The sequence below is a fragment of the Rattus norvegicus genome, chromosome 6, assembly GCF_036323735.1.
Source record: "Rattus norvegicus strain BN/NHsdMcwi chromosome 6, GRCr8, whole genome shotgun sequence".
NCBI lineage: Eukaryota > Metazoa > Chordata > Mammalia > Rodentia > Muridae > Rattus > Rattus norvegicus.
Window position 1 is genome coordinate 111,270,182 of NC_086024.1, and position 17,711 is coordinate 111,287,892.

General features: G+C 41.9%; 1 protein-coding gene across 18 annotated transcripts in view; it reads left to right on the top strand.

Annotated features, from left to right (window-relative positions):
• The window catches only part of Ttll5 (tubulin tyrosine ligase like 5), a 217,845-nt gene that overhangs the window by 56,134 nt on the left and 144,000 nt on the right, over positions 1 to 17,711 (top strand). For 14 of the 18 annotated variants that reach the window (XM_039113313.2, XM_039113315.2, XM_063261755.1 and 11 more), the window contains 5 exons: positions 6,147 to 6,228; positions 8,026 to 8,087; positions 9,101 to 9,195; positions 16,345 to 16,458; positions 16,743 to 16,834. In XM_039113313.2, coding sequence (XP_038969241.1) covers positions 6,147 to 6,228; positions 8,026 to 8,087; positions 9,101 to 9,195; positions 16,345 to 16,458; positions 16,743 to 16,834 — 445 coding nt within the window. Of the gene's footprint in view, positions 1 to 6,146; positions 6,229 to 8,025; positions 8,088 to 9,100; positions 9,196 to 11,291; positions 11,336 to 16,344; positions 16,459 to 16,742; positions 16,840 to 17,711 lie in introns of those variants that run through there. The other 4 variants (XM_039113314.2, XM_039113322.2, XM_039113324.2 and 1 more) reach the window with 4 other exon arrangements.

Sequence of the window (17,711 nt, forward strand, 5' to 3'; positions counted from 1 at the left end):
AAATATGCTAAGGAAACTGGCACTGTGAAATTACTGACTATGAGTGCAACTGTTTTTGACCATTTGAAGAAAAACAGCCAAAAACAACAGGATGTTAGCTGTCTTTCAAAGACGCTGCTGCTGACAGTGGTTTAATCTTTGTTTGTGAGAATGGCTGATGGATGGGCTCTGATCCTGGTCCTCTCTAGTGTGGGATCATGTGGACTAGGACTGAACTCACTAGCTTAGTCTTGCTTTGGTCAGAGACCCATGCCCTGTCTGCCGAGAACCAAGTATGTGCAGGATACCTCTCTTGAGTGAAGTCTGGTTTAGTTTTCTGTTACCTCTGCTCTTGACCATTTTTCAGGGTCAGGCCATGTTCTTTAAAAGGAAGGTGTCCATAAATGATTGTCAGAGGAATGGAAGGAGGTAGCATGCTTTCTCCATTTGCAAACCTCTCCACCAACAGTAAAAGAATGGAAGGCAGGGGCAGTGTTCAAGGTAAGCCCCTCTTCAGTTTACCCCTTGCTCCAGTTTAGACGGGGAGGGGCATTTGCTGTAGAAGGGGCGTAGGTGCTAAGAGGCTACTGTTTTTCTTTAACAACATTGTAGGGACTCACTACCAACCACATATCATAAAAGCCTTGGTTATGAGAAGGGGAAAGATTCAGAAAATTTAAGGAAGTTGTCTTGGGTCATGTGGCTAATAAATGACCAGGCCAAATTTGAGGCCAGATATCCGGCCATTTCTCCACCCACATAGAGATGACTGATGAGTCCAGTCCTGGCATGCCTCCCTCCTGGACTCTCCCGTACTGTCCTGTAACGAGATCTCAGGAACAATGACATCATCTTTTCTAGCAGATGAGGCTTGGAAAGAGCACTGTTTCTGCTGAGTCCACAGTGCCCAATTCTAAACACTCCTTTCAGATCTAGCAATTGTAGGCATTAGCTAGATAGATGTCATAGTGATTCTGGGGAGGAGGTCAAAGGTCAGCACCAGGGCTCCCCTCTTACTAAGTTCATTCTCCTGTAGGATCTTCCTCTACTTTTTTCAGAATTCTCTTTTGGACCCATTATAAAGACTTTCATTTTGCTTTTAAACTCAAATCCTAGGCTGAGGTGAAAATATTTTCATTACAGAAAAGCATCTTAGTGACAGTGGGCACTTTCCTAGTGCCAGCATGTTCCATTGCCTGGGACTGGGGCTTCAGTGGGCTCTTATTTCTGAGGGGGCTTAGTACACTGTCTCTTAAGTCTCAGTGAGACTTGTTTTCTACTACCCACCCATTTCTTCAAAAGTCATCTTTTATCATATTTTTTTCCTTAATTTGTCTTTAATAAATTTTTCTTAATGAGAATTTCTGTTTATTTTTGGCAAGTGGATCTTCTGTTACTGCTATGTCAGCTCTTCTTTTTGCAGTGAACTAAATAAATTTATTTTCTTTCTTAAAAAAATGAATTCTTGTTATTTTTACTGTGACTGGTAGCTTTGTTATGACTAAGTAGGTAGGCCAGGGGAGAACAGCTCTTTATTGGCTTCTACTTATACAAAAATTTTCTCTTTCCTCCTATTTGTGTGTCTGTGTTTGCATATGTGTGTGTCCTTGTGTGTTTATGTATGCACATCTAGTTGTGTTTATGTATGTTCATTCATGTGTGTTTATGTATGTACATCCATGTGTGTTTATGTATGTACATCCATGTGTGTTTATGTATGTACATGTGTGTACAAGTATGTGAAACCCAGATATCAGTGTCTGGTGTCTTCCTTAGCTACTGTCCACCTTGCCTTTTATTATTACTATTTTTTTTTTGAACAAGATCTTTCACTGAAATTGGAGTTCACTGCTTCAGCTCTCCATCAAGCCCCAGCTCTCCTTTGGTCTGTGACTTTCCAGTACAGAGGTCATAGGTGCATTCTCTCATGCCTATTTTTTTATGTGGGTGCTGGGGCTTGAACTCAAGGTCTGGAAAAGCATTTTAACTGAGTCATCTCCCTTTCCCTTTGTTGTACATTTCCTAAATGTTTTTACTTATGGAGTAGATTATTTATGCCTTATGTTTCTATTCCTGTGATAAACACCATGACCAAAAGCAGCTTGGGAAAGAAAGGGTTTATGCAGCTTACACTTCCACACCACAGTCCATCACTGAGAGAAATCAATGTGAGGCAGGAACTGAAGCAGAAGCCATGAGGGAGCATTGTTTCCTGACCTGCATCCCTGTCCTGCTCAGCCTTCTTTCTTATACAACCCAGGAGCACCTCCTCAGGAGTGACACTGCACCACATCAGTCACCAACCAAGAAAGTGACTACTGGCTTGCCCACTGACCAGTCTTTTGTGCCAACATTTTTTAAATTGAGTCTCCCTCTTTCAAAATGACTTTAGCTTTTGACATGCTGGCAAACAAGCTGCTGGCAAATTAGCACACTTAAACTAACCTGGTAAATGTGATGCGGCCCTTACCCTCCAGAGAAGGAGAGACACAGATAGGAAGGGAGAAAAGCCAGTTCTCATAGTGACTATAATGCTCTTGTGCTATGCAAGGGTTATCACCTGTTTGCTTAGGGGAGGGAGCCAGGGAGATCCACCCTAACAGAAGGGATATGACATGCAGACCACAAAGTTAGTACAGGACCGGAATTCTTTCCCTCCTGGACAGCATCTCCCAAACAGAAGCTCACCCCTCTCACACCACCCGCACCCAAAACCCCACTCCTTGACAGCCAGGACAGTGCTCAGGAAGTAAGAGGTACATGGAGGTATTTACTTAGGAGAGACGAGACTTGCTGTGTACACAATTCCTACTCACAAATGCTGATACTGTATTTGTATTGGCCCCAAATTAGAAACAGCTAAAATACCTACCAACTGCTAAATGGATAAATTGTGGTATGTCCATGTTATGGAATACCAACTACTTTGGAGTTTAAAGGAATGAACTACACTTTTGACACATGTAACAGCATAGGTAAGTTTCAAAAGACAATACTATGTGAAAGAAACTACTCTAAAAAGACTATAGACTATACATAGTTCATTTATTTGACTTTTTGGAAAAGGAAATGACTAGGCAGAAATTCATAGTGGTTGTTCGAAGATTCGGAAAGGGAGGGTTGACCAGAGAGGCACCACTGTGCATCTGCAATAAGATCTTTCTGTATCATGATTGGGGTTGGGTTTACCCAGCCAGATGCATTTCAAGGGTCACTTTAAAGGGGTGAATTTTATTATAAGTTATATACCTCTATATGTCTTCCTGACAGATGTACCTCAAAAATGTGGTAAATATAAGAAACTAGACAAAAATCATACACTGTATTATTTCCATTTATATGAAATTCTAGAATGGGTAGAACAAATTGATGAAGGAAGTAATGGCTGTCAAGGATGAGTCAGGAATGAGCCATCAACCAGGAAGAGGCTTGAGGGGTCTTCCAGGGTGATGAAAGTGTTCTGTGTGTCCCTTGATATGAGTGTGGATTACATGGATGTAACCAATTCCAAGATTCATCAGTCTGTATCTTTAAGACTCATCGACCTCATCATACCTAAATTATACCTTATAAAGGAATAGAAATGGTTGAATTACAGAGGAGGCAGCCCTCAGTGTCTTTGTTGAGCTGGATGCTTTTCAAGGGGTTGATCTGATACACAAACTATTTTTCACCTTACTCCCAACCACTGAGGCCCACCTTACTGAGGTGAGTTGGACCTGGCAGTCTGCTGCTGTCACACAGCAGCATGCATTGCTCCCCCAACTCTCATGTGACTATAGGTTCAGACCTGCTCTAAGCATAGTTGTATTGAGGCTTGGTTGACTCTGCAGCATGGTACACTCCATAGGCCTTGTTATCCCGCCCAGCTTTATCACAGGAGTGAAAGTTAGTTTACTGCTATAAAAGCGATTTTTCTCACTGTCAGATATGTTTTTCTTTTCCCAGAACATTGTTTTTCAGACTTTTAGCCGAATGTGAGTACTTGGAATTTGCCTCTGCTGCAGTGAAATGGTTAAGTATGACTGTTAAAATTCAATGTGGAGTTTCAGTAGTGGCTCTCGTTAGCTGTTGGTCCATCTTACGTTGGTCTTCTTTTGTGGTCCACATACCACATGTGCATCATCCATTGCTGCCATTGTGTTCTTCATGCTATTGTTAAGTATTATTTTATGAGATTGTTGAATCCTATGCTTCTGCTCCTAAAAATGGAAAGGGATGTTTTCTTGTATCAGATACTGTATCTTGCTTATGTAATGCTATGGGACTTGTAGATTATACATTGTTTTTCTGTTTCCCTTCCTTCCTTTGTTCCTTCTCTCATTCGCTTTTTCTATCCTTTCCTTTTTCTCCCTCCTCCTGTCCCTCCTTCCTTTCTTTCATTTGATGTGTAGCCCAAACTCAGGTTCAACTCATGATCTTCCTGCCTCAACCTCCCAAATACCATGATCGAATATATGCCATCATACCTGTTGAGGTTTCCCCCTTTAAATGTCTTATTTAGAGCCATATGACAAAATCTTTTCCCAGATTAAGGAGAGGATTAGTGTGTCGTTGTTACTAAAGACTAGGAAAGCTATTGAAAAAAAAGCATGAATTTGTTACCTAAAGGAGCCAGTTTGAAGGTACTTCCTTTTTATATCTTAAAGTAAGTTTTGTATAGTTACATGAAAATGTATGAAACCCAAACTTTTATTCATTTTTGATTGGTTTGTATGGTTTTAATTGGTTACTATGTAGGGTGACATATTCATGAAAATACTAGACTGTCTAGGTCTAGATTAGTGTGGCAGAATATGCCTGTAGTCTCAGCACCTGGGGGCTATGTTAGGAGGATCAGGAGTTAGAGGTTGGCCTGGGCTACACAATAAGACCTCTCTCAGGTAAACAAATAAAAGAGTATGTGTATCTATTTGACTTATACAGTGGGAATAGGCTACAGCTTGTCTGAATATCCATTTATTGACAGTGACTTTTGAAAAGTTAGGGAGCCTGAAGAATGTCTTTTAGACTGAAGTGACACCCTCAAGCCATAGTGTAGTGAGGGGTCAGACTAGTCGCCAGGGTTTAAATCTTGTCCTAGGTTTCTTGGTCTGAATTATAGCTTTGGGTTTCTGTGTTCTAGACTATATGTTTCTAGCTTTTTTAAAAAAAAAGATTAAAGAGTAAAAAAGAAATTCTTGAAACAGGGAAATTTATGTTGGAGTAATTTTCTAGAAAACCCTGTTTGTTTTTTTGCATGTGGGCTTTGGGATTGCAGGGTTTTTTTCGTGGAGAGAAGATACAAGTGAGGGTTTATTGAGTGGCACTTGGTTTGATGGTAGGAGTGAGTGGGAATCTGAGTCTGTGGGTTTAGAGTGTGAATTCTGAGGGCTGCGTGCCACAATCTTTCCTGTCATAAGGGTCACAGCAGTCATATTCGAGGGCTTCATGCTGGCCTCCCACTCTCGCAGCTCTACATTAAACTAGGGATTCTAGGAGAAGAGATGCCCGGTGGATATTAGCTTGCTTCTTGCCATAGCTGGAGAGGAAAAAAAAATCAACAAAGAATCCAGAATCCATGGAAAGTTGACCTCTGACCCCTTCCGTTCCTTGAGTAATACTAAGGATAGAAGACAGCTTGTCACAGCCTGCATTACCACTTGCCCATGTCTTCTGCATCCTTCTGAATGTTTTACTTTTTTCAAAAAGAAACTGAAGCTGTAGGATAGGGAAAGAGTAATCGTGCTTTACAGCTCGGAGCTGGGCTGCAGCACATGGTATTAAAGTTAAGAAAGTAGGAAGGGAGGATCCTAGAGCTGTGCCTTCCAGGGATGTTTCCCTTTTCTTAGTGTGGTGGGGAGGGGATAGAGGAGGCCAGCACAGAGCAAGCCCTATGTGGCTGGCATTGGTAACAGATGTTCTTGCTTCCTTCCTCCCTCACTGTTTACCCTTAAGCGCATCGGGGTCTTGTGTGTTACGTCTCAGTGTGTAGAAGTCAGGAATAGATAGCATGTTGGGTTTTACTGTTTTCTTCTCATTATCTTTGGAGGAGACTAGTGTTTCTGGAACTTCATGTTCTTTGCTTCCTGCTTATGCTCAGTGAGTCTGGGCCTCAGATGGGAGTTGACTGACTCTATGTGATCTTTGCATGGAAAATGATCTTGCATGTTGTGTTATATTTCCAGAACTGTATGGCTTTGATGTGCTCATAGATAATACTCTGAAGCCATGGTTGTTGGAAGTGAATCTCTCTCCTTCTCTGGCCTGGTAAGTGGTTCTATCAACGAATGATAAGGATGAACCTGACACTGACACTAAAATATGTTCTGTTTTTTCGGAGGGGTCTCTTGTGGTAAAAGACTTTTACATGGTAATGACTAGACTTTTAAAAACAAGGTAGTTTATGGAATGTTATCAAAACCCCTGTGGGAGACAGAGACCTCTAACTTCCCAGCCACTTTGTGATACATGTTTGTCTTTTTTTTTTTTTTTTTTTAAGGATAGTTCTTATTTTGATTTTTGACATTTCTTCAAAAATGATCAGATAAGATTGTGTCTTCTTACTTGCATTACTAAACCACTTGAAACACACACACACACACACACACACACACACACACACACACACAAACATGAATAATGAGTTACTTCATTGGGAAGAGCAATAGTCTTGAGGAAATATTCTGCCAGACACCCCAAACTCAAACTAGGAACAAAGCGTCCTACTAATCAGAGAGCGTGGGTGTGAGCGCAGTGCCAAGCACTCGGTTTGCTCACTATCTGTGTGCACTAGCAGCATCTCAGAGTTTCAGCCCACTCACCTGTACTCATCTCAGTAGCTTTGAAGTTAGAACAGCCAGGGCAGAACAAATTTAAAACAACAACTACTTCTCCATCCAAGCCAGATTATAAAGTTTTGCAGTCCTAAATAAATTATTCTTGGGGAGGATAGAGTCCTTTAGAGGTGTAAACTGGGCCAGCGCACCAGAGAAGAGTCTTTTGGCTCAGTTCTGTGGCCTCATGTTCATCTAAGGTTAATGTCTAAAACTTTTAAGAATCTTAGATTTAAAAAATACAAATCTGTTATTTAGAAGGGAAGAGGTATGCTTTTTAAACACCAAAGAAAACTGTGCTTATATCCACAGTGACAGAATTTCTATTAGCTATATGATTTTCTAAACAGAAAACCCTAGAGATTTCTGCTGGAGACCACCCAGCTGCTGGGCTTTTAAGGATGAGAGAGACTGGCAGAATGCCAAGTCATCAAATAAAGACATGCTGAGCACTTGGTGGAGTGGGGATTTGGCTCACCTTAGGTGTGAGGTGTGCCGCTGGGCAGTGTCTGCAGTCGTTAGCACTGCACTTCGTCAAGTCAGCCCTTTACAAACTGCCCAGTGAAATCCAGGAGCCCGTGTTAAACGTCCCAGAGGGACACAGTGGGGCCAGCAGCAAGAGTAGTGTGGTTCATGGAGGATCAACTAAGCTCTAGGATAGGCCTGTCCACACAAAGGCCTCTTGTTTTTGGTCCACACTGCTCCATATCCACATGAGTTCCTGCTTTCTTGTATGGTGAGATGTTGATAGGACTTGCTTGTATCTGTGTGCCCTATTCATAACCCTGTAAGCCTAAAGAGATTGGGTTAGCACAGAAAATGAAGACTTCCACTTCCTACAATGTCGTCTTGCATGTGAGTGAGTGAAGGATGAAGTACTAACACATCGTTTGAAAGAGGAACACTCATACACCTTTAAGTACACTGACAGTCGGAGCCTCTGAATCCCACAGTGATCCCCTGGCCTGCTCAAAACTTAAGTTGCAAAAAGATTCCATATGAGGGAATCAGTGTGTTGGTCCTAGGTCTGCCTAACAGAGGGTGAGATTAGCACAAGGCTTGTATTTCTGGTATTTTCCATCCAGATTTCTCTCTTTCCTGTGGGTTTGATGTCCTGTATGTGTTCTTTCTCTGCCATTTGGAACTTTGCTGGACTGGGACCCATGACAAGGCAGCTCTTCTCTTAACCTATGAAGTGATTGATTGCACTTTTCTCTCTCTGTTCTCTTAGTGACGCTCCTCTGGACCTAAAGATTAAAGCCAGTATGATCTCAGATATGTTCACTGTTGTAGGTGAGTAGCAGTGTGCTCTGAACTGGACTCTCACGAAAAATTAGCCAGAGCTTCCATTTGCCAGGCTCCGTAGGCGTTGCCAACTGGCAGTTCCTAAGCTATGCTGAATGTTTTGTACTAAAAAATTATATTTTCAGGGAAGTGTTTATATGTTTCTACTCCCCCTGGCTCCATCCTGTCCTGGGGCTGAACCACAACTAAGGCTGAGACCTGGGGCACGGGAATTATGAGCTGAGGCAGAGAATTAAGCAAAGATCTGCAGAGAATAGATTTTTCTCTGAGCTGGGAAAATGAAACCCAGTGAAGAGGCCCTGTTACAAAGGAGACCGGCTGTATTTCTCCCTGACAGTCTCTGCTGGTTTCAACATGATCCCTTCTGCAGTGGTACAGCCAAAGCAGCCTGAGGGAGAAATCCTATTTTAAGTAGATAAGCCAGAACTTTGAAATGGAGATGGGCAGTCAGGTGGGTAGGATTCGGATTTGTTACTGGGTTTTAGAATTTCCCAAAAAACGACACAGTGAAATCCATCTGATGCGAACTAGTACTTGTACCAGCAGATGTGGTAGAGCTTAGCTACTCTCTTCGTTTTGGTTGAGAATCTAGTTCTTTTTAAGGAAGGAAGTGAAACCAGTGAAATGCAGTTTCTTAAATAATCATTGCAGAAATGAGCAGTAAGCCATCATCTGTATCACCAGGAGGTTGTAATAGGATAGCACACTTACTATCGTATTCTTCTGGTAAAAACATCTTCCTCCACTCACCATCCTGAAAGCTATTTTAAAAACACAACAACAAATTACTTTTCTTTATGACCAGGTATGTGTTTCAAAAAGATGATTTGGTCATTTGTTTGAGAGTCATCAAAATGCCACGTCTGTGTCAATCAGGATTACATCTAGCTCCTCAGTCAGCATCATCTTCTTTAGGATGAGTCTAAAGATGCTTGACCCAAATCAGACAGGCTGGTTTCTTAGAAAAGGGTGGCTCTTAATACTGCTCATTCCCCATTCAGGATTTGTGTGCCAAGATCCTGCCCAGCGGGCATCCAGCCGGTCAATTTATCCCAGTTTTGAGTCTTCCAGGCGGAACCCTTTTCAGAAACCTCAGGTAAGCAAATTGAGGAGCATGAAGTCCAGAGAAGGCTTCCTGAGGAGTGGCAGCTTGTGGAAGTGAGAAGGCTGAAGCACTAGGGTTGTGAGGTCACTTAGGGCAGGAGAACTTGGGGATGCATTCAGCAGCCGCTGGTAGCTTATGCTTTCAACTGCTTCCCAACCACTTACACCTTGTTTTTATTCTACCTTTTCTCTTTCTACTACCTTTCCTTCTCTCTTTCAAACTCACCATTTCTCCTCTCAGATTGACATGCTCATAAACAAGGCTAAGGGGAACATGCTAATTCTTAATTAAGCATGACAAGGTTTTTTCTAATCTGCAGACTGGGTTTATAAAGGTGACCCACTGAAGCAGTGTGTCCCCTCTCCTCTCTGAAGGAACCCTCAGTCGTCATGAGTTCTGATCAAAGCTAAAAATAAATACCCAGAGAAGCTGCTGAGTTAAGATCATCATTTGGCCAAATACCGCTCCAGTCTCTGCACTGTGGTCTGGGGTCTGCTCATTCCTTTGCTCTATCAGCCTGCATACTTGAGTAATGTTACTTAGTGTTCTCTTCTTAGGGTAGTCCTATCAACATCTCACCAGACAAGGAAGCAAGAACCCATGTGGATATTAGAGCAGTGTGGACCAAAAACAAGAGGCCTTTGTGTAGAAAGGCCTACGCTAGCTTCTAAAGAAGCTCCACCTGCCTCCTTCCTCTCCATCGGGTTTGATTCCCTGGCTATTCAGGCTCTGGCGTTGTCTCCTATAGGCCGGCCTGGCTTCAAGGAGCTTTAGTGCTGTCTCCCCACAAGCGCCTTGTTTTCATCACACTGTTCTGTATTCCTTCACTGTGGCCTTTAAATTGTCCTGTGCTTCTCTGCATTCCCTTCCCTCCCTCCCTCCCTCCCTTTCCATCACTCTTTCCTCCATTTCTCCTCTCCATTCTCCTTCTCCCAGCCTCTCTTCTTCCATACTTTCTCTTTGACCCTGATCTCCTGTAGAGCGCTGCTGTCTCAGATATTAATATTGATTTAATATTGAAACAGGGTCTTCACAGTTAGACCTCTCAGACCTGTAGGCAGCTAATGTAAAGAAGGACAGTAAAGGCAGGCTCAACACAGTAATGTAAGAGGGTGACTGGAGCCCCAAAAACAGGTGGTAGGCTGATAGGTATGGTAGTTGATCACTACCATACTCGTGTGGGCCAGTGGTGCTGAGAGCCTCCTGCTGTCAAGAGAAATCAGAAATTGTGGGGGTTATTTTAATTTGTTTTTGTTTTAAATATCGACAACTAGCTCATTCAAAACCAAACCAAACCACTGCAAGCCAAACTTAACATGTCTTTGAGCTAGAGTTACCTATCTGTGAGCCCTGCTCTGAGAGGACTCCCCGGATGCTGGTGTGCTATGGAGCAGGGTGAACTATATTGTAAGAGGTGTTGTCTCAGATTAGAATTATAACCAGGCATCAGAGTCTTACTTGCTCAGAGCATCATCACAGATGAAAGGGATTTTTGTAATTTTTGAGAAGAAAGGTAGAGAATTATTAACTTGGCTCTAATGAGAACTTCGGCAGTCACATTCCCGCATTAACTGGTCCCTGCAAAGCATCCCTGGGAAGAACCGCAGACTTAAAGCTGGGAATGTTTGTTAAAGCTCTGATATAATTTCTTCCAGGCTTTTCTTCTAGGGATAATAGCATTCCAGTCTTGAAAGAATGGGTCCCTTGTCTTACCTTGTCAGCTTTTATTGGCAACTCTTTGCAAATCATCAAGAATTTACCCAATGTTTGTTTCCTGGTGGACAGTAGCTTGTCATCTGTTAGCGACCTCAGGATGCCATCCATAAAGACCTGTGGAGGAGCTCTGCACTGTATGAAACAGGACTGTCAGGCAGGCTGGGCCTTTTGTATCTAACAGTGCTGAGAAGTTGAAGTCAGAACACAAAGAATAGCCATAAAGCAATATTGGAGAAAAATGTTCTCACTTTTCAGCCAAGGGCAGGACTCTTGCGTGTGGTCTGTGCTCTATAATATCTTAGATGCAGGAGATGGAGAATCATAGGCCTGTTAGGAGAAGGTAAGGCTTCATTTCATTTTTTGTCTCTTAGAGCTTCCAGTTTTTGCCTAAGTCCAGTCAACAAAAATTACACAGGTAAGTTGTGAGTATTGGGGACATTTTATCCCCCACTTCTCAAAGACAAAGCCTTTAGCTGTGGGCTTTCATGGTACATACATTGTGCACCTGCTTTTTGTATAGTTTGAAAACACAAAATAGAATGCATGGAAAGAAATGTATCAATATCTTCTTAGTTATAGATCATGAGAGTAGAGGCCGCAGTAACTGAGGACTCTCAGTTCCTGAGGGGAATTACGCTGTGGTAAAGGCAGTTGGGTTGAAATGATGAACAGATTATCCATCCTTTTACACAAAATATTCCAGAAAGAAGATACTACAGTTCACAAGGAGTTCTTGTCTGGTTCCAGTTCCCTAGGAGACTTACTGCTCCCAGCAGCTTAGTGTTAGCACTCTCCTCACACAGAGTGTTGGGCCTGTTCGCATCTTTTCACAGGTGATACTTGATCTATTTGTGACTGAATTTAGGAACCTGTTGTGAATGTTGTGACTTTTAAAAATAAAAACAAATGTGTTTTGGCACAATCAACCTTTGCTCGTTTACTGTCCCTGTAAGCAGTTTTTAAAATTGACTGCCATTTTCTTGTGTGTTGCTGAGTTTGGGGCTCTGGTGCCTTTTGCTGCAATGGGTTAAAACTAGAATTCACCGGTGCCTTTCCAGCTGATGCCCAGCAGGGAACCCTGCTGCAGTTATGCTGACACTTGTCTTCTCTGGTGCAGTCAGTGGTACGCTGGCAGCCTGCGTGGTAACTTTCTGAGCTCCTGCTTTCAATAAAGTGATTTATATGGCCAGCAAAGTCCTCAGGGTATCTAGTGTCATGCTTGATAACTGCTCATGTGGTAATGTGCACTTCAGTGTCATGATGGCAGAATCAGAAACTGCCGAATGTGACAGTTCATGTTTAGTAATCGTCTGTTATTTGCTATTTGTAGCAAAACCCCAAACCAACCAACCAACCAACCAACCAACCAACCAACCAACCAACCAACGAGCCTCAATTCTAAAAACCCCTTGAACTAATTCTTTTTTTTTTTTTTTTTTTTTTTTTTTTGGTTCTTTTTTTCGGAGCCTTGCGCTTCCTAGGCAAGCGCTCTACCACTGAGCTAAATCCCCAGCCCCTTGAACTAATTCTTATGAGAGCAGGGAGCCATCCCATGGCCTTCTGGTTTGGTTCACTGTCTTTGTGTGGAATTCCAGTCTTAGTTCCTTGTATCCGTTTCAGTTCCTTTACCTGGAGCTGCATTGCTTTTGTTACTTGGAATTTTGGTGTGTGTGTGTGTGTGTGTGTGTGTGTGTGTGTGTGTGTGTGTGTGTTTGCTTTTTGTAGTCTTGGTTAGCCAGGTTCTTCTCCAGCTACGTATTTAAACTTGCCTGCTTGCTGTGAAGCCTTCCTGGCTTTATTGAGCCTGGTTTGAACTGGTTTGAATGTTGGATTCTCTGACTTTTCTCTCTTTGCCACTGTAGTTCTAGAAATGAAGCCCTCAGTGTCTCCCAAATTCATATCAGAACTAAGGAGCTGTCAGGAGAGGAAGGAAAAGAGTCGATGTTTCTGTGGCTGACGGAGTATGAAGTCTAGTACTATTTCCTCTGTGTGCCTTTTCTTTTCGACTACTACCTCCATGTATCATTTCTTCCCTTGAATGTCTGTAGTTCCCAGTTCACCTTCTGGAAAATGAGCTCTGTGGTTGTGATGGTGTGTGGAATGCAAGCGGACTTGAGAATGAGAGAGACCTGGATTCAAGGTCAGTCCCTGCCAGTGCCCAGCTGCTAGACTGCAGTGGGGTTCTCATGTCCCTGGGACAAATACATGCAATGTGTGGAAGCTAGAGCATGTTTAGCAGTGTCTTCACATGGTTTGCCCTCAGAGGGTCTGGCTTCCTTCACGTGTCTGAGTCTTCTCGGCCTGGTATTACTTAGCGTTCATCAGCCCATAGTTATGCTCTGCACGTGTCACCACCCACAGTGGTTTATTTATTTGCTTCTCTTGTCAGGTAGTGTAGAGTCTAAATAATGCTACAGTGATACGTCTTGATTAATTGCCACTTATATGGTGCTCTGCTTATATTTTTACACTTTGCGGTTTTCACGATATATTCTATTTGTTATCTTGTGGCAACAATTCCCTGAGTAGAAATAAAATTTAAATATAGTATTAAATTTTCATCTGATTTCCTTGTAACACAAGGCTGCTTAACTTACTGTATTTTTGTCTTTATTTCAAAGTGTGCTTGTGATTAACGTTATATAGAAACCATCTTTTGGTTCAGTCTACCAATATTTAATGATATGTGATTCTTTTTTATTTCTTTCATTTGATAGTATTGATTCATTTTAGTTTTTTGTGTTTACCTTTATTTTCTCAGCAGCCAGTCACAATACTTAGGAGTTGGAAAATTCTAGCTTCCTTTGCTCTTACTTTTGAGTTCCAAACTTTGTATATAAAATTGTGCATTTTCATGATTTATATTTGCTCTTTGTCTCATATTTTCTGTGCCTCAATTATGGTATCATTTAGGGCAGTTCACCTTTATTCTGAGTCTCCAATTAGTGAGGTTTTTGTCAACCTTTGTCAGGCTGAGAGGAATCACTACTTTTTTTTTTAATGTTTTTATTCTTTTAAATTAATTTCTACCTGGAGAAGACATCTTTAATTACTTTATTTTTTAAGATTTATTTATTTATTTATTATAAGTACACTGTAGCTGTCTTCAGACACACCAGAAAAGGGCATCAGATCTCATTACAGATGGTTGTGAGCCACCATGTGGTTGCTGGGAATTGAACTCAGGACCTCTGGAAGAGCAGCCAGTGCTCTTAACCGCTGAGCCATCTCTCCAGCCTGAATCACTACTCCTTATTGTTTGAGTCAGGGCACATGTTTCCTTTGTCTTGGCTATTTTACATTCTTAAGTTCTCAGTTGGTTCCTCCTTAAACAATAATGCTGAGATACGTCAACATTTCTTCTCTGCGTAGATTCTAAATGTAAAGTTGTGTTTATGTTCATTTGAGAGAGCTGTGGTGTATGTTGCATGGCAAAATTTTTACCAGATATTAATTTGAAGTTTAAAATGTATGCACTTGATGGTGTAAATAACTCCTCATCTCCAGAAGCGATGGCCTGTCAATTCATTGGAGCCTTGTTTCTAGTAGAGCCAGCCTATTGGAGTATGTCATTTATTATTTCTACCTCTTCAGTATTGTAGCAGAAGGACTCTAAGTTAAAACCACAGGTTGGCTGTTTTTACTTAAAAGTGTTTTGTTTGTTTGGTAATAGGACAAAATAAAGACCTTTCTCATGCTAGACAAGCACTTTACCCCTCCCCAGCCCTGCCTTGATTTGATATTTGTAGTACTTTAACAGATTAATCTGATTATTATTATTATTTCTTCTCCTTTTTCTTCCTCTTCTTCTCCTCCTCCTCCTCTCCTTCTTCTCTTCCTCTTCTTTCTCCTCCTCTTCTTCCTCCTTTTCCCCTTCCTTCTCCTCTTCCTCCTTCCCATCTTCCTCATCCTCCTCTTCTTTTTTCCCTCCTCTTCCACTTCCCCTTCCTCTTCTTTCTTCCTCCTTCTCCTCTTTCTTTTTCCTTTTAGGCTTGCTTTGGTCTCCTAGTGTGCTATGACACCCCAAAACATTGATTTCTCTCTCCTAATCTCTCTCTGTCTTCTTGCTCATGTGTCTGTAGTTCGAGTCACACTTGCCTTTATATTACCTCAAACTACCCAGCCTGAAGTGCTGCCTGTCATTGCCCTGAGTCACAGCACACAGGAGCCAGGGCCAGAGTGGGATGTGGGTAAGAACAGCATCATGCACGCACAGGGGTATAGGTCTTGGAAGTGATTGTAGAGAAACTTAGAGTTTTGGGGTGCTAATTAATTGTTGATAGGAATGCCATTAAGTTAGTGCTAAGACAGTGCTATCTCAGCATTCAGGACCCAGTGATAGTGAAAACCGTGCTAAAAGAAGCAAAGGTGGAAATCCTCATTAGGTGGTATTACTACTGGCTCATTCTGTGCTCCTCAACATACAGTGATGTGTCCCTGCAAGCTCTGCTAGGAATCGGCACCCTTCAGGACTTTACCAACCCTCATAGCAAAGGTTGCCTTGCATGACAGTCTGTCCAGGCAGATGATGAAAGTGTTCACTTGCATGCAGTCACATGTCTTATATTGTATTACTTGAGATGACTTTAGAGAACCCTTAACTGGCAGGTGTGGTGACACATACCCATTGAGTTAGTGCTCAGAAGGCAAGGCGGGAGCATCGACTTTAAAAGTTTACAAAATTCCCATCTGAATCTTTAAATTCTCCCTTTAACATGTTGATTCCAGAAAATACTATTGTTCACTTTATTCCCAGAGACTGAAGAAAATTAAAATGCTTCCCAAAATTCTTCTGCAGTTTTAAATTTTGAACATAGGGACTGTATGCCAGCACAACCACTCACCTGTTTAATAACTATATATTGATTTACTTCTCCAGATGCTGAAGACACCACAGTAAATGCTCAATAAATAAATGTTGATTTGATGATTTTTCATTATTTAGGTAGCTTATCATGGAGTTTTTTCTCATTATAAAAATCTAGTTTTTATAACTTCTATGGTAGTTTTGTAAATGAGTGTATAATTAGTTTCCTTGTATTCAAAGGGAAAACTGTAGCACTATAATATGTTTCTAGGTTACTTTAGGAGAAAATTCGTTTCTTACAGTTCTAGTAGCTGGGATATTTAAGACCAAGATTCCAGGTCAGGAGTGGTGCTACACATCTTTATTTCCAGCACTGGGGAGGCAGAGGCCAGTGAGACCTGTGAGCGCAGGCCAGCTGTTGGAGGCAGTTTGCTACTGTTTCTCTTGACTTCTAGTCACTGGCTTTTCTGTTTCCTGGGGTTTGGGGTTAAGTGATTCGTTGTAAACATTGGGCTATATATTTGAGTTTCTCCAGGTTTGAACGGTGCTGATGCTGAGGGAACAAGTCAGGGGAAGATGCTTGCTCCCCTCAACCTTGCTTTGCTCTTTTCCCCTAGCGCTCCCGTCCACTCTCTGCCAGTGATGCAGAAATGAAAAACCTTGTGGCCTCAGCCCGGGAGAAGGTACCGGGGAAGTTAGGCGGTTCTGTGCTTGGTCTGTCAATGGAGGAGGTAAAGATTATTTCATTTCAGGCCTTTGTGGGTTAACACAGGGCTTGGTGCGAACTAGTGAGTGGCTCATAATACTTGTGAATAACTTGTGTCTTGCCCTGAGTGGAGAAAGATATTAGATAGGAAAAATTTCTCCTCAAAAACACCCTAAATGTTATTAATTCTCCACATATGCTGTTGTTGTTTTCTTCCTGTGTAACCTGCTTTTGCCTTTTAGCTACGCGGATTTCAGGTTTCAAAGTAGGTACTCTTTGTCTTATTCCGTTCTCTCTTCCTCTGCCTAGATCAAAGTTTTACGGAGGGTGAAGGAGGAGAATGATCGCAGAGGAGGATTCATTCGCATATTTCCTACATCTGAGACATGGGAAATATATGGGTGAGGTGACTGACTACCTTTTGTTTTCCTAAAGTTATACCTCAGGTCTATAGGATTGGTTTGATTGTGAGTCAATTGCCATTGCTTCCAATGTGGTGTCTTTCTTTATTTAAAATTATAATTAATCCACAAACCAGGCATGAATGTGCATGCTTATAATTTCCAGAGGCAGGAGGTTCATTCTCTGTATATAGTAGATTCAAGGCCTCCTGGGCCTTCTTGAGACTCAGTCTTCAAAGAGAAGGTAAAGGAGACAAATCACAGATATCAACAAATCCAAGAACATGGCCATCAATGGTAATAATCCACCTATGTATTGAGGCCCCTCCCATTTTTAATCCCCTGCCTCCCTGTTAACCATTCTTTGCCCTTAATTTTTGTTTTCTTTTGTTTGTTTATTTTTTTAGAGATAGTGTTTCTCTGTGTGTAGCCCTGGCCATTCAGGAACTCTGTAGACCAGGCTAGACTCCAACTCAGAGATTCCCCCTGACTCTGCCTCCCAAGTGCTGGGATCAAAGGTATGTGCCACCGGGCATGGCTGGCTTATTTTTTGAAACAGTGTTTTTGAGGTTCATGTGTGCTATCACATGAAACAATGGCCCACTCTTCACTCCTGTGTACTGTTTGACTGCGTGACTAGATCACAATTTTTATCCATTCTCCTACTGTGGGCCAGGTGTGTCCAGTTTTTGGCTGCTGGGAAGAAAACCCTGAGAGTATCCTTGTGTGCCTTTAAAATGACATTTGTCCTGGGTAAATTCCTAGAGCAGAGTTTGCTAAGTCATTGCCCAGTGGTGATATAATTTTACATTTGTATCGAAGGTGTTGGAATGCTTTGGTTGACCATTTCACCTTAGGCAGATTAGCGCGTCTCTGT